The 22,580-nt window shown below is 39.8% G+C and overlaps 1 protein-coding gene across 9 annotated transcripts in view; it reads left to right on the top strand.

Annotated features, from left to right (window-relative positions):
- SCML2 (Scm polycomb group protein like 2) overlaps positions 1 to 22,580 on the top strand; it is a 73,595-nt gene that overhangs the window by 5,049 nt on the left and 45,966 nt on the right. For 3 of the 9 annotated variants that reach the window (XM_075096357.1, XM_075096322.1, XM_075096347.1), the window contains exons 2-4: positions 8,942 to 9,049; positions 15,101 to 15,169; positions 21,582 to 21,652. In XM_075096357.1, the coding sequence (XP_074952458.1) occupies positions 9,028 to 9,049; positions 15,101 to 15,169; positions 21,582 to 21,652 (162 nt within the window). In that variant the 5' untranslated portion in view covers positions 8,942 to 9,027. Of the gene's footprint in view, positions 1 to 2,784; positions 2,822 to 6,309; positions 6,368 to 8,941; positions 9,050 to 13,244; positions 13,313 to 15,100; positions 15,170 to 21,581; positions 21,653 to 22,580 lie in introns of those variants that run through there. The other 6 variants (XM_075096383.1, XM_075096337.1, XM_075096327.1 and 3 more) reach the window with 6 other exon arrangements.

Below are 22,580 nucleotides of genomic sequence, written 5' to 3'. Positions count from 1 at the left end.
TTCTGGATAGTGTTTGATCATTTTGGATCCAAATTGGTGCAATACGAAGAGTGTGCTTATTGTGGTTGTTCCATGTGGTCTCTTCGTGCCTTTCAGAATTACTTGCAGAGCCTAATATCTGAAATGCTAAAACCTATGACAGAACTTTAGTGCTCTTCCGTTTGTTTTAGCTGGGGCATAGCCTTTCTGCTCCACAGGGAAGATGCTGTCTAGATATCTTATGTCCAAACTAATCCTAAAGTACTTTCTCAGATCTGTTAGAATGATGTTACATGCAGCGTAAGTGTGAACAGTGTGTTGAACTGATATTTCTTACCCCTAAATGGTGTGTTTTCTGTGCAGTTTCCAATTTGTACGTTGTCATCTAAAACCAAGCAAGACGTTCCATTAAAAGTAGATGTCATGGTTATATTATTTGATTCTAGGCCGCCAGCTTCACCAGTCAGGTCAAATTCTATTTAAGATAGCAAAGGAATTCAGTCTTTTCGTGAAAGGGATGAACTTCTTTGATGGAAAACTAAGTCTGTCGTCTTCTCAAGGTAATACGATATCCCTTTTAGTGTAGGGCAAAGACGAGGTTCAGCCTTTCATCATCTCTAGCATACATTAGTTCAGGGAGCATCTGAAGTTTATAAAACTACAAGAGGATAGCACAATTTTAATGAGGTGCATACCTAAAATGAAGCATGTACCATTATTTATGTACTGTATGGAATCTATCAGAGATTAACACAGGAAGGTTCAGTGGAAGGAGTGCAATTGGGGCTTTTAAAAAGTGCCCATTTAAAAATCACAGTTTGTAAAAGTAAGTCTTGTACGTGGAGGAATGTGAAAGGGTATTGGAGCTGCTAAATCTGGTGGAACTCCTGGTTGTCGCTATTGTCTGTCAGGGGCTCGGAGATTAAAACGGCTGTAGCATGTTTGATGGCACTTCTCATACCAAATCTCTTGTATATGTATCCTGTACTGGAGTGCTATAAAGAGAGAGACAGCAGTTTTCTGGAAAGGTCAGAAGATATGTACTGGTTTTAATCACGAAATAATCAGTGTTACAACTAGCTGGAAAACTTTGTATGGGGCATGTAATATTTTTTTTCAGCTTGTCATGGAAAAGGTCCTTATCTGAGTATTCTCCAGTGCTCAGTGGTGTAAGCACTGGGTGCAGGCAGGAGTGGGGATGGCTTCTAGGAAGGTGCTCCCCAGAAGTAGCAGAAGGGGACATGCTTTCCCTCTGAGTTGGAGCTGCACACTATCAGTGACAGCTGTGCAGCAGTGCTGAGGAAGAGGTGGACAAGTTTGCCCTGTTACATCCTGTTCCACCTGGTGGTTTTTTTTTTTTGTTTTGTTTTATAATCAGAAAGTTGTCCCGGGAAGTGGGGAAGAGAGATGTGGACCTGCTGGGGATGTTCCTGATGTTTTGGGCTTTTCACCCTCTTCTATTTTTTGAAGAGTAAGTCAAATACTACAGCTGAGCATTTGCAGCTGTCTAGTCCTCCCAGCACTTAGGAGTTGTCTTGTCTTTTCTGACCTGTCAGTACTTTGTTAGCTGCAGTAATGTCTAGCAGCACTGAATGGTCCTTATGAATGCTTGTCCAAGCAGGTAGACAAATGCTTTTGTCAGTATCTGTGTGGAGGATCATCTCCCTCCCTTGTGGAAGGGGATTAAAGAAGGATTTTCCTTTTTAGTTAGAGAAATAAGAAGTTGTGGAAACAGCATGGCCGTTAGTGCCAGCAGCACAGGTGAGCCCCGTGTAGGGATGCGGGTGAGCCTGGAGATTGCAAGTAGCTCTCTGGGGGTTTTCTCCCTTCAGAAACATCCTCTGGAATGGGGAGCTATCAGGAAATTGCTTAAAGGTTTATTTAGTTCTGGTTCATTTTGTGCCCTGATTAGACGCCAGTATGTGGGACCAAAGAAGTTGTCCCCTTATATAAGCCAGGGTACACCACGGTGTGTTGCAGCAGCAGATGGATGAGGTGAGGCAAGTTCTGTCTTTGCTAATATACAGTGGCAGAGAGTCCCAGCCAGCATTATGTTGTTTGGCTTCTCAAGTGGGGGAGAGTGAAGCAGATACTTCAAGCACTGGAAGAGGATGGTAGCAGAAGCATGCTGCTGCTGCTGGCATTGAGTACAAGGAAGGGGAAGCAAGTGTGTTGCTCTGAAACATGCTAACTCTACTTGGGGTGCTGGCAGCAGACTGATTCTATACAGAAATGTCCCAAGACTGTTCTCCATGCCCTCAATGAAAAAAATTAATTGTGTACCCTATTTGACTTCCATAGATTTCTGCATCAGACTAAAGGTGCTTGTGTTTAGATACTCTGTTGGATGAATAAAAAATCTGGACCACAGGGATGGATTTGCCAGCTGTGTAGTATGTGGATTGGGCTCTGCTAGATTATATCTAAATCGAGCTTCCACAGTCCTTTTCAAGTCTGGATGCAATGTACATGGGAGGAAGCCAAAGTTGCCTAAGAGGTTGTAAAATCCCTTTTCCGCCATCCCTCCTCTGCTTGTCTTTCTCCCCCTCATCCGCTTATCTACACCTACTCTCTCTGACTGCTGCGTTTAAACCTGGTGGTATCACTTGTTGTCTGACAAAGACAAGCACAGAAAAGCTCTATAGGAATCTGTAGCATGTGGGCATCTATTACTGTGTTTGCAACAGCAATTTCTTTTCTCCCTTACCCGCTGTATTTATACTGTGCTAAAAGTATGCTCGGTGCCTCACAGAACAAATAGTTGCAGAGCTCTCTTTGTGTCAAGAGAGGCTGAACTGGAGGCAGAGGAGATGTATCTGGGTGTAGGGAGAATTTCATGCAGGTACGTAGCTCTTAGCCAGCTCTAATCATACAAAATTGTTGGGTTTTTTTTGGTGTATAATTTAATTAGTTTGCTTTATAAAAGAAATTTGAGTTAGGCATTTGAGCAAAGTCAGGTTGAATAACGATGATGAATGTTTTCAGGAAGAGTACTCCAGGCTTGAAGGGGGAAGTGGAAAACAGAACAGAGGTTTCAGCGGGTTGAATTCACCAAAATGTATAAACAATTTGTGGAGCTCTTGTGCTACTGAAAATACATGCTAGTAAACTACGAAAATGGGTGGTTTTACTTAAGACATAAATGTAAACACTGTGAGCTGTATTTTTTATTTATTTGAATATAACATTAAAATACCCTTTCATGTGGGAAGACTGGCATTTTAAGAATATTTAAAGCTGTTAATGGCCAGTCAGCCACTTTGCTGAACTGCTGACTTCACACATACCATTTCCTTTTTCAGGTTTTTACAACCCCACATCTTCTGACTTTTAAAGCAGGATGGGGAGGGGGGAAAGAGAGAAGCTGTTTTTATTTTCCACTGGTAGCCATAGAGCAGCTCTAAACTTTAATTTTTTAAAATTGCTGTCAGATGAGTAAATGTTGACTCTACATGACATAAATTGTTTCTGTTGTCCATTGATACAAGCTGTTTCATTCAGAGACTTTAATTCTCTGCTGTTCTCATTTAAAAGTATTTACTTTTTGTTTCAGGATTTTTTTTGACAAATCTTTGGTCTGAACCTTGTTATTGTTGCTTTTTAAAATACACAGTGCCTTGCTCTGTACTGAATAATATACTTAGTACGGCTTGAGAGTTTAGAGAGATTTTTTTTTTTGTAGTCTTGAAATGTATGACTTACTGTAATTACAGTTGCTTATATTCTAAAGCAGATCGTAAACTTACCTGGAGAGAGGGCAGAACATTTACAGGCAGTATTTTACTGCTGACAGCTTAAAAGTTTGTTTATGCTAATCACTTAATAAATAGTGAGCAGTGCACTGTTGGTGACTTTCTGAGGAATTTTGCAAGTGCAGAAAACGTCTTCTTGATGTTGAGGCAAATTATATTACAAAATTATGTTTGTAAAGCACTAAGTACTCATTCTCTTCCTTTAACAGCTTAAGAAATATTCAGACTTAGTTGTTGTAATAATACATATGGCTAGCTAACATTTGCTCTTTGAAAGCCTGTAAATTTGACAAAAGCCTGTCTCTCCTAGCTCTGTTTTTATCAACTAGAAGAGGTGTTCACATATATCAGCTCATTAGAAGTTCTGCTGTATGAAAATATGGAAGTTGAATTTCCTTTTGTTGAAAGAGTTGAACTTTTTTTTATCAAGAACGTGAACTAAAATAGATGGACTTTGATCAAATTTCTTGTCAGAACGCTGACTGATTATATATTTGTGTGCATAAATTAAAGATCTGATCTTTAGTTTTTGTTTCAAAATCATATATGAGTAATGCTAAATAATACAGATTACAGAATAACACAAACTATAAAGTTTGTGTTGCATTTTATAATCTTCTGATACATAAGTGGAAGTGGGGTTTTTTACGTGTTTTTTTTCTTCTAGCCTTTGAGACCTTTCTTTTCTATAATGATGTCACAGTATGCTCTAAAAGGTGTAAACTGATTATTGTAGAGATAAGGAAGTACATGTTGTATCTTGAAGTACAGTAAATGATTCTACACCCTGGGTAACTTGCTGGAAAGTAAATTTTCAAGTATTGGAAATTTGGAAGTATTGCACGCTACAGAAATACTCCTTTTAAGTGTTACTCCCTTTATTTGCCTCTTCTTAGCCCCTTAAAGATTTGCGAAAAAGGTATGAAGTAGGGTTTTTATTTAAGAGATAACAGATGAATAGATGATTAGGTTTAAAAAAAGGTATTCCAGGTTGATGAAGGATAACTTTGAAGGAATGCAGTTCACTTTCAAAAAAAGTCACGCTTGTTTGAGAAGCGACTGGTGCCTGTAGGTACATGTTACCCGTGCGTGGAGGCCGGAGTAGGAACTGCGGCTGCTGCACTGTGCGTCAGTCTGTGGAGGAGGCTGTGCAGGTCCTTTTCTTGAAGGACTCTCTCCGGTGTTGGCTGTAACAAACGGGAGGAAGGAGGTGAGGAGCGATAGCAGCAATAGGACCGTGGTGATACTGGTCAGCAGTTGTAACTGCTGACTCTTATGCTTCTAAAGCTAACAGCACATGAACGCTGGCGGTGAAAGCAAATGTAGGACATGTCCATACGAAAGAGTTGGGGGGGGGGGGGAATATTTCTTTGCTTAAGCTGCACCTATTTTCTGCCTATAACTGGTTTTGCTGTTCAAACTATGCTTACTTTTTTTTTCTCCCCTCGTGTATGGAGATTTGATCTGGAAGCATTTGTAGAAGAAAAAGAATGAAGAAAGAGGGGCAAATATAACTCCTTGTTCAGATTAAGCATGAAAAATGTCTGCCTGTATTACAAGCTAAAATTAAGAAGAACTTAATTGATGCTTTGAAGTGGATGTTTTGTGAGATTCCTCTTCTGCACTGTGTATCTGTGGAACAGAATAGCCTTGGTCCTTATACAGCAGAGGCTGCCCATTGGTGACTGTCCCTTCCTCCCCTGAGGACAGCAATGATGAGGTCTGAGTTACTGCATTTATACCAGTGATAGGGTCAAAAAGCTAACTGGCTCTAAAATTGGTGTCTCTGTCTTACCTCTGAGTCTAAGATGCAGCGTCATTGACACAAAAACCTTAATCTTTTTGGTGGGTACTAAGCCTGCAATCTACTGGTTGTTTAGGCTTCTTTTAAAAGTTATATTCATCTCCATAATTCCATGCTGTGTATTTTTATGAGTGGGCATGTGGTCAAAAGAAACTTGCACTGGGAAGCTGTAAATATGCAGGATTTTTTTCAGGACACTTGGCTTGCTTGAGTGCCTGGCTTACAGTGAGAAGGGTAATGGAGATCTGCAGCAGGCAAAACAGAGAATGATTTTGACATTTCTGTAGAGTACTAACTACTTTGAAAGACAGCAGTGCATGTCCTTTGAGTAATTTTTTCAAAACGAGAAGAGCAAAGATAGACAGGAAAAATGTTTTCCATCCTGTTTTCTGATGTCTGGTGTTAGGTAGTAGCAGTGCAGAGAGGGCAAAGGCTTAGGCTTGTCTACTAATATACTGCTTTCTGACAAAGGGCTTGCACAGTGGGAGGTGGCTAGTAGAAGTGATTTGGGGATTTACAGTAAAAACTTCAGTAAGCAGATGAATGCTTCCCATCTGATTTTTATAAAAGTGATGTAAGGGATCCTGATCAGCAAAAGAATAAAACTCAGTTTACAGGATGAATTGAGATGTAAGTGATGTAGATAATACAGTTTATGAGTGTGGAAATTCTCCGTGGCTCTTTAAATTGAATATATTTTGATGATGAATCCAATGTTATCCTAGGTTCATGGATTTTGTTTCTCACTGTTTTTTTTCTGTTTCCTTAATTTGCAGCAAACAGTTCCTCCTTGGTGTGTGGTATGGATTCTGTACTTCCATTCTATAAATTGGTGGGTTTTGGGTGTTTTCTGTCACAATCCCTATTCCTAACTTGGTTTTTGTACCTTTGTTTTTCATTCTGCTGCTTTGTGCATTCTAAAGCCATTACGCTTCAGCCTTGCCATTGCATTTCTTTGTTTGCTTGTATATTCCTGACCTTGTTATGCTGCATTTTTTCCCTTCATTCCTAGAAGCTGCTAGATCAATTTCTTAACCCCAGCTTTCTGTATCACTGAGTTGGCTTGCTTGCCAAGGTGCACGTACAAGAATGCCTTGAGCTCTGTCCTTTCTACATAATCTTGCCAAAACGTCCCTGGAGGTTTCTTCCCTATATTTCCTGGCGGTTTTCTTCTGTGGCGGGTGTGCTGTAGGTTGAGCCAGGCTGGTGATGGTGAGTGCAACATTCGAGGATTCTGTCTTCATTAGCAAAGGACATAACTGCCTTGCTTACGGTTTGTCGCTTAATTATGCAGAGCGATGGAAAGCTGTTTCTAGGTCTGCCCCTGCAAAGGGAGTTACACTTTTATTCGAACTGACCCCACTCTGGTTTTCATTTTGCTATAATTCAGCAGCATACAGCAGTTATTAGAGGCTCAGAAATACCGTTCTTGAATGTTTTCTGCGACAAACAGCACTCTCTACAAGCTAATTTAATAGCAGCTCTTGAATACTGTAGGTGTAACTAGGTTTTAAGTAAGATGTCTTCAAAATAGTATTATAGTGTATTTCTGCAGTTGTTTGCCCCGTTTCAAACAACACTTTCAGAACTTTCAGTTGTCTTATATTTTAACAGGCTGGTGGGCATGCTGTAAAATAGCCTATCTGGTACAACACAAGCTAATGAAAAGCTGGAATCCTTTTTATGTTCTGACAGACACTCCGGTTGTGCTAAACTTGATGACTATCACTGCGGGGTTGGAATCTTTATTACGGCACCAAGTGCAATCTGGTACTTGGAACAAAAAGATAAAAACCATGCACTGTTTTAAAGTAATCTGTAAAAACAGTTACTTTGACTCTGCATTACCTTTCACGATTTATTACTTGTAGCAGAAAAGCTTTGAATTTTTTTGGGAGTCTACGAAAGTATCAAGTATTTCAAATTTATTTGACAGCCTAAAAGGATCTCTGTTCTTAATCCTGATGATGACTTATGCTATGAATGCTATTGCGTAGCAAAACTTGCTTATTTTATGTTAGTATTTAGTTTTATTTATACCTGCTTTCAAGTCTCAGTCTTGAGGGATTTTTGTAATAACTGTCCAGCATGTTCACACAGAGTGCACACACACTAAATGTATGTGTCATTTAGTCATTTGCATTTTAAAAATCATATTTAATTAGTTTTAGCCATAGAACTTGCACCGTATATAGTTTTCATCGTGCAATCCATCACCATAGTGTGCAAGTTCCTCAAAATTTCACTGAAATGTCACAGTTTCTGGAAAGAACTTGGCTGTATGGTACCTCTGTTGTTATGAGATATGTATGTGTAATTATTTTTTTTCAGCATGTGATAAGTTTCAAGAAATTCCAAGAAGATACCTTGCTATTCAACTGTTACTCCTTTTATGTAACACTGGAAAGGTGTAGCTTCTAAAGATGTTACCTTTGGCAAAACTAATCTTGGAGAAAATGTGATATATTTAAATGGAAGAAAAAATATAAAACTTCTGATGATGTCAGCTTTAACCTCATGGGAATTCATTGAAAGGAAATGGTTGAAGATGATAATTCAGAAATTAGAATGTGCTTTTTACTCATCATTACTTGAACAGTGAATGGAAAAGGATAATAAACTTGCTGGCTTTGTTGCTTTGAGGCTGAAGAGCTTCAAATGAGTTTGACTTGAATTGAACACGAAGTTCCAAAAACTAGATGCTGGAGTGAAAAATCCCAGTAGCGCACACACAAAATGAAGTTTGCTTTTGCTGTGTTAAAATGGCTTAAGTAATTGGTGGCCCTACTAGTTTCTAAACCCTACAAGAATACGGCTTGCTGCTTTTATGTGCAGTTAGCGTTCCCCTAACATGTTCTCTCTGGTCTCTTAGAAGCGGTAGCGGGCAGGGGTATCAGTGAGCACTTGGGCCTTTGTGTAGATGTCTTACATCAGTGTTTTGTTCCCCCTTCCACTGTAGTTGAGATAGTGTGTTTTACCCAAAGGTGTTTAAATTGCGGATTTTTGAACTCTGTGCAAAGAGAGGCATGACAAGTAGGTTCTGTATAAAAGTTTCTTCCATTTTTCAGTAATATTTGTTGGGGGGTGTGTGTGTGAAGGAATAAAGCTTTTTTTTACATTTTTCTTTGTATTAGAATTCCACAAAAAAGCAGATCATTGTACAATGAACTGTCTAAAATAATGGAATAAAAGTTGGGGTTCTCTCATACCCTTGTTACATTGATACAGCCATTGTTTACACGCTGTTCTACAAGTAGCTTGTTAAACGTTTGCAACTTTAAACTGGCAAGATAATTAATTTTATACCAATATAAAAAAAAAAATCTTCCTTTCAAAAAAAAACAAACCCAAAACCCAAACCCCAACAACAACCTCCTCTCTAACTTGTTGTATTACTACTCCACAGGAAACTGTTGTGCTGAAAAGAAGAATTAACTGGTCTTTCAACTTCAGGCTTTTTATTGTGAGAGGGAAGATCAGAGAAGTGTTACCATGGGGAGAACAGCAGCTAAAGGTAAGGCCTGGTAGCTTTTATCCAAGAGGAAAGAAAATAGGGAACCTGTTAAATCATCTTTTTGAAGGTGGTAGGTTATTACTTGACAATTACTATACTGTTAGACGAAAGAGGAAAGGTTATGGTATGTATTGAACACAGTAAGTTCAAACTTTACGTCGTTTTAGACTGACTACGCTAAACTCGGCTTATCCTGGAGTTCTATACAAGTTCAACCAAAGCAATTTTGTTCTGTGACAGCCTTGAAGCTATTATACTGTTCTGAAATTGAAGAATGTGTCTAGGTATGATATAAAATAAACTGTAGTGTTTTATTCTGTAACTGCACATAATTTATTAGGAGGATGACTAAGTAGTACAACGAATCAGATTTTACCACAACGAATGGCATTAGCAGCTCTTCCATGAGCTCTTGAAGATAAAATGAACGTTTTCTTAAAGAAATTCATCCACAAATGCACAGTGTACTAAGAAAGTGTGATTTCTGCTGTGTCACATCTGCAGAAGTTAATTGTCAGTTAAGTGCTAAAATAAAGAGTAGACTTAAAAAGTAACAAGGGTGTTTGCATTGGTGAAACAAAGAGAATGTAAAGAGAGAAAGACCCACTGCCTGAAACCAGGTTGCTGCTGCTTTTCAAAGCTTTCAGATGGGTAGTCTTCCCCCATAAAATGCTGCTAACACTTTTGTGCTTCTCTTGAGCTTTCCACCTTCAGCCCAAGCTGCTTTATGTGCTTGTGCGCTCCCTTGGTAAATAATTGTCTTTTGCTATAGTAGATTTTCTGTAATGGCAGGAGTCATCCATTTAATTGTTGCACCAAGAGTTTATGGAGGAAGTCTGTCCCTTTCCCAGGTTTTCTGCATGGCTGTTGTCTAAACATACTAAAAGAGACACCCTGTTCTGGGCAGATAAGATAAAAGTCCCACTAGGGAAGCACAAAAAGGAGGGAAAGGAGATATTTCGTACTCGCTCTGTCTTGATATCCTGAACTGTACGCGCTGAGGCTTGGTGAAGGGTAGCTAAAAGGTGCTCATGACCTTGTGTGGCAGGGAGTGAAGAAGGCCCCTCCCTGAGGAATGGCAAGTCTTGAGCTTGGCTTAGTAAACCTCACCTGAAGGTGAGTAACTACACAGCATGGGAAGAGCAAATGTTTCTGTCACCCAAAGGTGTTTCATGTCCATCAGGAAGAGACAAGGGATTTTTGAGAAAAGTGGTCTCCTGCCATGTTTTGAACACCTGACAGAGTTTGAAGACTTTAAGGTGGCTAAGAAATAGCTGCAGAAATCGAAAAAGCATGACTGCGAATTGCTTTTTCCCCTCATTGGACGGTGTCTTGGAAGATGATTCATTGTGCCTCTTCATGTAGCACACCATTCTGTTGTAAAAACTAATACTATTGATAGAGGTGTTGCTTGCCCAGCATGCAGATAAAGCAATCACCTTGTTTGTTGAAAGGTTAGCTCATCCCAGAAAGTGTTGTGGATTTTTAAAGCATCTCTGACAAAAAGCTGGAGTTAAACTTGGGAGTTTATAAGAGGAACTATACATTGGTCACAAGCATTACCTTTACCAGACCTTATGTTCTAAAGGTGCCTTTTCTGACTGTAAATTTTTGTTGTTGTTGTTGCATTCACAAGCCAGTCAAGATAACTTTGTCTGGTTTCTTCCTTGACTCTAATTTCTTGTGTGATAGATGTGGCTGCTCTTGCCTGTCTTCTGTTGAGTAATCTTATCAGCAGAAGAATTCTGTGGTTCCAGATGGGGTGGGAGTAATGTAAACACATGGAGTTTTGAATTCGTAAGCAGAAAGCACTATGTTAAATCTACTTTAATCTTGTTTTCTATCTACTGCTTTAGTTTATGAAGTGTGCTGTAAAAAACCTGTTAGTTGGTGAGCGATAGAATATGCTGCTTTTGTAATTTTAGTATATGGTGTATTCTTATCTTGGTACCTAGAAAAAAACCAATCTTTCATGGGGTTTTGAAAATAAGTATTTAGCCTATATGCACTAAATAGGCTAAATGCATATATTTATGTATATAGTGAATATATAAGCTTTCTATATACTTATACGTATTACTGCATTTTAATACTTTATTTGAAAATGCTAACCTGCTCTTTACGTTTTTTTTAAAGAGCTGAGTAACATGTGGTTACGACCACAGTAGCAGCATTTAATTTTCATTTGTGTTCTGACAAAACGATCTGAAACATACGGTGTTTTACAATGGGACTCAAACTTAAAAATGGACTTTATGAAGAGAGGAACATAGATAATGAATTCAACAGATGTGTTGGGTTTTTTTTTTGTCACCATGAGCTTCATTACTCTAGAACTAAGAAGTCTCTTCTGTCTCTAACATAAAATTAAAGTTCCCGTTTTCTAGTCCACTTTTCAGCTTTGAGGGAATTTGTCATTGAACGTGGCTAGGTGAAGGAGATAAAAAGAAAATACTCCTTGTACCTGCAGAAGTATTTCCCTCCTTTATATCCTAATTTTTGAGGTTTGTCCTCAAAGTTTGACCAAACTGAGGGTCATATGCTGAGGAAATCATCTTGCTCAGCCCAGTGATTTGACATAAGACTACCATGTATTAATTTTGTTTTCAGTGATCGTTGGAAACTAAAATTACTAGAATTTAGGATATTAAAATCTCAAATATAGATTGGTGCATATTAAAAAAAAAACCCAACCAAAACCCAAGCGTGCATGTATTTAATGCTTATAAAATTGGATTTTAATCTTATTTTCTTTAATGTTGCTTTTAAAAACAAACCACAAATTCTTACTCACCCTGACTGCTGGCATTATAAGAGGCACACCAGACCAAGGTATCATAGCAGCTGTGAAGTATAGACTGTGGGGAAGCTCTTCTGAGGTGGTCATGGATACAGGGTATCTCATGTGAAAATGGAATAGTAATTCTTACTGCTAGTAGCTTTTCATCTGCTTAGACAAAACACTCCAGCTTCATAGTGGTCTTCCCAACGCTGAGGGCTGGAATGCGTAAAAGCAAGAGAAGACTATGAAAACAATCTTTGTTCTATTCAGACTTATTTTTTTGGATGCTTCTGCATGTGCTGGGTGATTTTTACTTGGGTGTTTTAAAGAATAGATTTTTTTGCCATCAGAAACAAGTGATAGTGATGGTGCTTTGGGTTTATTATGAATGAAAATACCTCCACCTCAAATGAAATAGGTACTTAAATTGCTATTGAGGAACCCATTTCTTCTCGAGAATGTCTAAATCTTTTCTTGTTCTCATAGTTATCTAATGGCTGATAAGAAAAATGTGTCATCCAGAGTGTTCCATTTCAGCATTCATATTTGCTATGATATTTGTGAGATAGGCAGTAAACCTAACTGGTACAGGAAATAAATAATTCAAGTGGTGGTTGTCAGCAAGATCTCATCTGGTGTCCAGGCTGCGGTTTTTTACATTCTTTCACCTGTTCTTGATGTCTCTTATCATGAAAGGCTGTCATCTCTTTTGAAATCTGGCACTGCTGGGTAGGTATTCTTTCATGACTTTGTCCTTTCAAGCTTTGGGTGTTCGCAGGAAGCAGTTATTACTTCTCTTCTTCAATAAGTCTCTCATGTGGGACTCCGTTGGATTTCCTCTTCGGAAATGAGTGGATTGGGAGGTTATCTACTCTGTAAGCTGTGAGCCTGATGTCTGCAACAGTCCCATGTCTGCTTTTGGGAAAGCCTGCCTAACTGAGCTTGTAGGACATGACAAAAGGCTCTGGTAGTGATTGCCACCGCCCAGTAGAAAACTAGCTGGATTCAGTTCAATCCCAGAGAGGCTGGATGGAATATACTTTGATCTTTAGGTGTGAGAAGGTGAATGTTATCCTTGTGTCTTGTTATTGTTACTGAACTAGTTTTACTGCTGTCCCTTCTCAGGTTCCCACGGGTAGTTGTTGTCAGGATGTAGGGTGTCCATTTGTGTGGGTTAAAGCCCTGCTCCTGCAGAAGTACTGGGGTTAGAGCTCTGTGGGCACCATCCAGAAGCATTTTAGTAGGTCCCTCTGAAGTTGACCTGCATAAGGATTTTTCTTTGGGAACCTGTCAAGTGCTTTCAGTGATATAGAAAATATTTAAAAACAAACCTTTTCCAAAGGAATGAGTGTGTAAGTCAAGAAAGAAGACTAAGTAAAGGAGTAAACATAGCATTTTCTTTCCTTTTCAAAGGATCTTGGGTACTCCCCATATCTGCTTTAGGAGAAACAGGTGATACTTTTGCAGCATATTTTGAGCAGGTATGTAGCTGTAAGTATGTTTTCTGGGATTGTCGAGTCTGGGTTATTCTTGGAAGGTGTCTCAGCACTGAGTGCAGTAATAGGCTTTAATGGCTGTGCCCAGCCTCACCTAGGGCCTCTCCCCACCCTGCCTGTGGGCCAGGACCCGCTGTCAGCCCCCCCGGGGCTATCAGTCCCTGCCCCCCGAAGCCACAGCAGGGCCGGTCTCCAGCTCCCCACATCCCTGTCCTGTCCGGCCATGGGCCCTGCCGAGCATGGCCCACCCATGGGCCCACATCCTGGGCCAGCCTCAGACCCAGCCCTGGTGGGGTGCCTGGGGCTGGTGCTGCTGCTGGTGCCCCCCTGGTTGCCCCTGGCTGGGCGGTGGGGTGACCCTGGCTGGTGAGGACCTGTGTGGCTGCCACTGAGGGTTCCCTGGCCTGTGCTATGCCGTGGCCAAAGCAGCACTGCATCCTAGCCCATGCAGAGCCAGGTGGATAGCTTATCGCTTCCTCACTGACCGATGGGGGATTTTCGGATTGATGACAGAAGATTGTCATGATTCAGCTCTTGTTGTACATGGCAGTTCCTCAATAAATAATGAAAGAAGTGGGGTGGAAATGATGAACATCACACACTGTTCATCAGCACTCTGTTTCAAGAAAAGCCTTACAGAAAGCATAGAAGAGAAACACTATTAGGGCTTAATATGCAGAACAATTCATTGTATCTGATCACCAGATGCCTCTTATTCTAGGTTAGGAGTGTTTTTATTTCACATGCAAGCCAATCAATAGCTAAAGACTTAAGTGCAAGTGGACACAATAATCAGCTACCAATACAATCTTCTGGTACAAGTGAACCATCCCTTCCGCTGTTCAGGCTAACTAGGATGGCCAAAGGTGTCAGCTGAGGTACCTTCCTGGAGCAGTGGCCCCATTCATGGTGCTGAGGCATCTGCAAACCAAGAGTGTTATTCAGCCATGCAGAGCTTGATAACCTTGTCAAGTATGAAAGCGTACTTGCATTTTGTTTGCCAGCTCAGTATCATGTTTGAATTGTGCTTGAATTTCAGTCCACAAGTGTCAAAAGCAAGTTACCAAACCAACACATTTTAAATAGTAAAAGGAGCAGGTGGAACTGGCCCCCTTTGCCTTCTCCATTCTAGCCTCCCGGTCCCCCTCTGTGTCTCATATGTGCTGAAATCTGGCAAAAATGAAATACAACAAACTCCTTTCTGTATATGTGTGGAGATGAATGGTAGAGAAGGCAGATTCTTCTGAATGACTTTAGGTTTTTTTAGCAACTGAAATGTGCACTGATCTGCCTGCATTTGAGTAATCAAGAATGTGAATATGGGATGGAATCTTTAACTCGGATATATGATTTTAGGGTGGGGTTGTTTTTTTCTTGTTTCACAGTTCATAGTGGTCTAGACAAGATTTAAAAAGATATCCAGTAATCTTGAGGGTCTCAAATTGTGTAGGTTGAATAAAGCTGTTGAAGAGCAATGCCGCCCTAATTTTTGTGGAGCTAATGCTACATGTTCTGCAACTAGATTTATTCTGATAATGTAATATAAAGTAGTTAAAAGCTTTTTTTTTAATGCTGTACGTCTCAATATATTTTGAAAGAAAAATAGTGCAGTGATTAAATTTATAGTACAAATACCTTTTTGATTATGCACTGAAATAAAAGTAAATATTTGGAACAAGATACTCTGTATTGTTTGAAAGCATTCTGTGTTATGCTGGACATCGTTATGACGTGAATATTACATTTATTATGTAATGGAATCTTGTCTTTTAGATTCAAAGAATATTAAAAAAGAGAAAGATGGAAAGAATCAGCAGGCAAACAACCCGTCTTTAAAAAGTGGTAGGTATTGCAGCTGGCAGGTTATTAGTTAAGGTACCCTAAAAGAAAAAGTGTGTATTTGGATGTTACTATCTCCTGAGGCTTTTTGTAGTCTCTTTGGATATTACTGGTGCGTAGTTAAAAATATACCATTGCTTTTGTCTAACTCTGGCAAAGTATGTTTTCATATAGAAAATGATGGTTGAAACGGCTTAACTTAAGCCTGGTAGTTTTACTAGCCAGGACAAGTACTCTTTGTATATACAATCAAAGATGCTGTGTAAACATTAAATTTTCTTTGATCATTTACTGATTTGTGTGTTCTTCTAATCATGTGTTTCCCAGTTTCGTACCTTTTCTGCCTCAGTTCTCTTTCCTTAATGTGTTTGATGGTGCTAAAGAAGGGCTTTTCACTTTAATAGCCTGAGTTTTTAGTATTGCTAATGGGATTAAATTGCCTGGGATTCTAATTTTACTTTAAACGCAATCTGTTTTCAAATAATTTTTGTGTTTATCATGAACTGAGGAAACTATACACTTGCCAGAAATGATCCAGCTTATCAAACCTCTACTATCTATAGCCTCTACTATCCTCAACAGGTGCCACAGGGCAGCATACACCTGGGTTTGCTGGCAATTTAACCTTTGTGAGGTGCAGTGAGAGGGCAGCAGCATCCTTATATACAGTTCATATGTTCATGTTGGTTGGTTGAATTTGGGGCAGTAAGAAATGTCAAGAGTTGACTAAAGTAGAAAACCTATTCAGGAGTCCTTACTTAATTCTCGATGAAATATCACTGGGTTACTTAAACTCTCACTCTGCTTACATTTCAATGCCCTCTGACTCCTAATAGATGGTCTTGTTCAGAGCTTTCCTTGGGTACCAGCAGAGGAGTTCCTTACAACTAGTGTAGTCACTGAGCAAATGTGCTGAGACATTAACACGGTAGCTGGGTAGTTGAGGTGATGACGTTGCATACCAGATATGATACCGTTACCACCAGCCATAGTACAGCTTTCTGCTGTTACGCTTGCCAGGCTTAATTCTTCCATTTCTTGGGATTCTATCAGTGATCTTTGTTATTCTTCCCTGTTACTTTAAGACAGGAGAAGTGCATTTGCCTTGTTTTCCCTCTTCTGCAGTGTAAGAGGAGCTCCAGTCAAACTGGACTCAGATAGCATGTCTGTGTTTTAAAATAATGTTGTCTGACATGACATATGGAGCCCCATAAGACACCCCCCACCAACAAAGTGCTTAGCTTATATGGATAAGATAACCACATGTTATGAGTCACTGGAAAATGTCCCTGTCTGCTCCTGCAGTAGAGAGCAGTGCTGAGCAGGCAAGCCTTATTCTGTCATCTGTGTTCTTCCACTTGGGACTACACTGTTAAGTGTCTGAGTGCTGAATTAACTCATGAAATCTAGACTCAACTCTGTCAAACACCTAGAGAGGAGTGCCTTGCTCAAGATCATGCAAGATCTCTGATTTCTGTAGATGAGATGATAATTTTTACCCTGTGTTTTTGCTTGTTGGTAGCAAGGAAGAAGAAAGAGCTTCTTGGTGCCGGATGAAGAAAGATGCCTTACAGTGCTTTTGGCTAACATCCAGTAGATCTCCAGAGTTTTCAGGGGGTTGTATGACAGAAAAAGTTGAAGAGGAGGGAAGATAAAGAGGTGTGACAGGAACAGGTGAAAAAATAGACTAAAGTAGGTAGGGAAAGACAGGATGAGGAGGAAAATTCTAATTGAATGATCACAATGTATGGAAAGAGGTACAAGGTATAAAGCAGGATATGAGATACCTTATACTTAAACTACTACGTTTGCAAGAGTAGGTAAAACAAAATTAAAAAGTAACCTCATCTTTGTCAAGGAGGTGGTAGGTTGAAGACTAGAAAAGATGCATTTCTATGTCAAAAGACTCAGATGCGTGCCAAGGGAGCCCAGGGATGAGATGAGAAGACACAAGTTGCTCTGTCTGCTTAAACAGTGTTTAGACTATGGTGATACTGTATTAAACTAGCCTAAATAAACCAGAACCTTAAACTCTACCTATATACAAGTGACACTTAAATAATAGTTTTAATCTTCAGTTTAAATTTTGTAAATTTTGACTTAAACTAAACCGAAGCATTGTGTACAGTAGAAGAAGACAGGGAGTACATCAACAAACTGGGTAGTCACATATTCATGGAGGCAGATGGGATGCTTCCAAGGGTGCTGAGGTAGTTGAGTGATGTCACCTTGAGGTTTCTCTCTCATTTTGGAGAGCTCATAGTGATTGGGAAAGTTTCATGATGACTTGAAAAGGGCAAACAGTATGCCCAGTGTCAGGAAGGACAAGAAGGGAGCAACTGGAGAATTACAGGCTGGCCTGCTTGACCTCAGTCTTCAGGAAGACTGTGGAGAAAAATCCTCCTGGAAGACATTTCCAATCAAGTAAAGGACAAAGATGCAGTTAGGACCAGCTGAGATGGATTTGCCAAGTGTGAGCTGTGAGTGACTGCCTTTTGTGATAACTGATCCTGTAAACAAGGGGAGAGCAGTGGATGTTATTCGTCTCAACTTTAGCAAGGCTTTCTGTACAGTTTCTGTAGTGTCCTTTCAACCAAACGGGTGAGATGTGATTTGCATAGGTGGATGGAAAATTGACTGGACTGCCAGATGCAAAGGTTTTTGATGAGCAGTATGAAGTCCACCTGGATGCTGGTAGCTAGTGGCATTTCTCAGAGATCAGTACTGGGACTGATGCTATTTTACGCCTTTCTGACAGGGACGATTGGACAGAACGCGCTGTCAGCTTGTTTGCGAGGAACATGTAACAGGGAGGAGTAGCCAGTAGGCTGGAGGGTGGGGCTGCTCTTCAGATGGACCTCTCCATGCTAGAGATACAGGCTGACAGGAACCCTGTAAGATTCAAAGGCAGACTGGAGCCCTGCTGCAGCCCAAGCAGAAAGCTGGCTGCCTGGAAAGCAGTTTTGCAGGAAAGACAGACCCTTGGATTCCTGGCAGGCAGCAAGCTGAGTGTGGGCCAGCAGTGTGCTCTTGTGGTGAAAGGTGTCAATTGCATACTGAGTCCTATCAGCAAAACTGTAGGCATCAGGCCGAGAGAAGGGATTTGCTGCTTTTTGGGATTTGTGAGACCATACCTGGAATACTGTGTTCAGTTTTGAGCTTCCCAGTACAAGAAAGACACTGCTATACTGGAGCAAGCTGGCTGGCAGCCCACCAAAAAAATGAAGGAGCCGGAATGCAAGATGTAACCAGAAAACTGGTACTGAAACCAGAAAACTGGTTTCTTCAGCCGAAAGAAGAGAGAGCCTATATGGGAGGGAGATCATCATGCTGTCCTCAATTACCTGATAGGGAGCTGTAGAGGAGACAGAGCCAGGCTCCTCTGAGAGGTGCAGTGAAAGGATGAGAAGCAATAAATCCTGGCTGGAGCATGAGAAATTCCTACTTGATGGAAGGAAAAAAAAAAAATCTTCACATTGAGGATGGTGGAACCCTGGAGGAACAGGAGGCTGAACTAGAGACCTCCTGGGGTCCCTTTTAGCTTGAGTTACTTTGTGATTGGCAGGTTTGACAAGAAATGATAGGGTATTGATAGAGCATTACAGAAAACATCAAGGGTCATTGACCCGTGGGTCATTGTCAGTAATGCAAGCAACTATGGCATAAACCTACTTCCTCCATTTTTAAAATTAGTCAGGCTGTTTGCCCATGCTGATTGTCTTGGATCACTCTTTGAGTTCCACTCCTGTGTTGGTTACAAACTCTTTAATTTTTTTTACAAAAGGTCCTACTTACATTCTGGTGTGTGCTTAGTTGTTTTTTTTTTTGGGGTGGTGGTTCCCCCCCAGTTTCCAGTATATGCTGTTTTGTTTTTCAGCATAAAAATTCCTTTTTCTTTCTAGTTTTCACTTTGGTGGTGGGTTATAAAGTTGCGCTTGTTGCATAATGGGTTTTTCTTAAGCTGTTTAATTCAGGCTGTAGGTTTGAGTGGGAAGAGGAATGCATGTTAAATCGTTTAGTGTGAGCTAATTTTCTTAAGGATTTCTGTTTCTCAGAAGTTGCATGTTTTCAGGGGTTCTAGTATTAGAAATGTATATAAAACAACTGCTTCTTTACCTGTGCACACTAAGGATACAGAAAAATCTTTTTGTGTAGAGATTTTTTTTTTCCATGTGATTAACTTCCTAGACGTATCTTACATGTTGCAAACATACATTCCTCTCCTATTTCTGACTGCAGTAATTAAATGATAATTAGCACCATCTCTGGGAGCTTGGGTTTAATTTAACACAGTGTATCTTCACAGGTGGAGAGGTTCTAATTTAAACTTCAGGTCATTTCTGCTTGATGAAAGAGGTTTTGATAGCCAGGATTTAAAGCAAAGAGCCAGGGAATGTTGTTTTCCTCTTGGCTTTATCTGCAGCTGGCTGTTTGTGTTACCTCATGTGTCTTTGTGAAATGCTGGGATATAAAGATAATTTTTTTGGAGGAGGTGAACAGGGGTTTCTCCTGGTAAAAGGTGCTGTCTCTGAAGTATTTACATTAATACAGTCCTTAACACAGAGAGGCTCTGATTCACTACTACAGCTTTTACATCATGTTAGATCTGAGACAGCTGGGATGTAGCTAACATTTTGTTTTTACTAGATTTAATTTTATTGAATTGGGTACTTAAGTTTACTAAGGTAAACTCAATTAAAAATTAAAATTAAATCAGAAGTCAACCTGAAGTAGCTATTATTATACTCAAAGAATTTTTAAAGATGGAACTTTGCTAGCATTCATCATATTTAATTTTTTAAGCCTCCTTGGCCTGTCCATGAAAAGAGCAAGGAATCTGGAGGCTACATTCTGGAGGAAGCTCTGAAGAGCCATTTCCTGAGCATGCCTTCCTGAAACACAAATATCTAACATATGTTTAAGTTAATGTACGCTGCCTTTTTTGAGTAAATCAAAATCAATGTAACTGTATAAATGTGTGAATAAAATTTTCATTCCAGAATACGCAGACTTCCAGGATGTGGTATGGAAATTTCTTTGTTACCAGCCTACATACAGTTCAGACCACCAAATTAACAGTTTATGAGACCTTACTGACTTGTTACGTAGCTGACGACCACATGGTCTCTGCAATGTGAAGGACAAATAATTTGCACACTTTTGAGTCCGTTAAAAAAAGAGGATCTCAGCAGGCCAAGGGGGTCATTCTCTTCTGCTTGAGGCACTATATATTTTCAGCTAAATTCTGTGCTAATGCAGGCAGACTCTGGGTTCGAGCCACCACGCATCATTCAGAGAAGCAGTGTGCGACTGCTGGAAAATGCTGCCATTTTCTGATTGTTTCTTTGCTTCTCCTCTCTCCTGAAAATTGCAGAGATGTGTTTAACTGTGCCCAGTGGCGTTTTTGGAAGGATTACTGACAAACCCGGGGAGGTCTCTCCATCATGACCAAGGATTTTGCTGTGTGAATGGCTGCTGCTGAGCCGCTGGGTGGCGTCACTGCATCATTTTGGGGTTCATGGGTGATTTATTCTCTAGGAACATCAGAAAGATGCCAGCTGCCCGAACAAGAAAAATAAGCCAAAGAGCTCACTTAAATAGTTTAGGAACAAAAACATTAGCTGTGCTATTTTAGTTTTTACCTTGTGCTTTATATTAAGTAATGCTTGCTTATATCTTTGATGTTAGTACTTTATACTGTTCCATTCATGCAAAACTTATTGAATCAAATGCAGAATACGCTCACCCGTGTACATAAACAGTGCCAATGTTAACACTGGAAAAATACCATGATTCTGTTGCTGAACATTGACGTAATGTTTACTCTACACAGAGAAACCTTTATCAGACTTCAGATGAAAAGAGACAAAGATGCAGTTGGAAGGCTGTGCTAATCCTTTTGCTTTCTAGTGGACTGGGGATAGTATTGTCAACATTTATTTCAACAGAATCTACATGTCTGTGTTTTTCTACATGTATTATCTCAGTACTCCGATGAGGTTATCTTATTGGTCCTCTGCTGTTAGGGGAACTAAGATACAGAAAGGCTAATGTGATCTGTCCAAGGATGCTTGGGAGGTCCTTATGCAGAGAATTGAACCTAGATATCCTGACTTGTATTTTTGTATGTGGCCCACAAAAAAAACCCAAAATTGGGGAATGCTTATATTGATTTTGCCTATTGTGTGGTCACCCCTATGAATTAATGGTACTCTTAAAGCTCCTCCAAGGGTTGTATGTTTTTCAGAGGTGGAGTTTCCATTTGAGAGTAATCCTGTTCTTGGGGATATGTGTGTGATGTATTCTACAAGATAGATAGGTTTTTCTGTCCCTTTCTTTCCCCAACCTCCCTTTTAATTTAAGTTCCTTTTAAAAACTGTCTGTATGGTCTTTTTTTTTCTCTTATGTCTTCCAGAACAGTTTAATTGGGATGATTATCTGAAAGAGACTGAATCAGTAGCTGCCCCTCTACACTGTTTCAGACAGGTATGCCAGATACTATTTTGTCAGTGTGTGTATGTATGCATGTTACAGGGTGATCCTAGAGCAACTTTTATGTTTGGACTGCTTGCAGACTTCCCATTTGACTTCTTTTGATCTTTAGTTATCAGTAGCTTACAGTTTTGGCAGATGCTAGCTACTGAAGTTTTTCATTCTTGGTTTCTGCCTCGAGCCAAGCTGTGAGGGTTTCATTAAAGTTGTAGCTTTGGGCTTCGTTTTCCTTTAAAAGAAGACTAGTTAATGAAAACAGTCTCAGAGTTCAAAAATACTTTCTACTTTTTTTTCAGTAATCTTAGAGGTACCATGGTTTCAGTGAGAATTAAAATTTGGCTAGTTGTCAGAGGAGCTTTTCTTCTGCCCCATTTCTGAAAGAGTCCTTTCAATTCTGGCTAGTTACAAGATGTGTGTAGTGGAGTTTTTTCACCACTTCTTTTCTGGATCTCTCAAGTATGTTTAATTTTGTCTCTTTCTGAGCAGAGTGCTTTTTTACTAAGGAGCAACAGATATTGAAGTTTAAAAAAAATTGGGAAATACAAAGGAAATACTGGATTTATAATGAAGCATACTATATAAATAATGTACTATTTTATTTTACATTGTGCCCTACAAGTTTGATTCCCTGCCCCAAATGGTTTGGTATGTATTTGCAGATGCAGTTTAAATCTGCCGTCTTGTGTGAGCTAATGACTTCCAGTTATTCAGCCCTCTGGAGCCTGAGTAGACCTCTGTAGGCATCTTCCTCTCTGTAGAGGGAGCTGGGGCTCTTATTTGAGGAGTTGAGGAGTTGAGGAGTATCTTAGCTGCATAAACTTAAATAGGATGAGTTTTGGTCTGTATGCGTTCACTCTGTTAGGAAGATAGATGCTGAAGGATTTGGATAGTTCAGGTTAATAGAACTGTAATAGGTGTGACA

The sequence above is a fragment of the Phalacrocorax aristotelis genome, chromosome 1, assembly GCF_949628215.1.
Source record: "Phalacrocorax aristotelis chromosome 1, bGulAri2.1, whole genome shotgun sequence".
Taxonomy (NCBI): Eukaryota; Metazoa; Chordata; class Aves; order Suliformes; family Phalacrocoracidae; genus Phalacrocorax; species Phalacrocorax aristotelis.
Note: the sequence above shows the minus strand (reverse complement) of the source record. Positions and strands in the feature narration are given on the sequence as shown.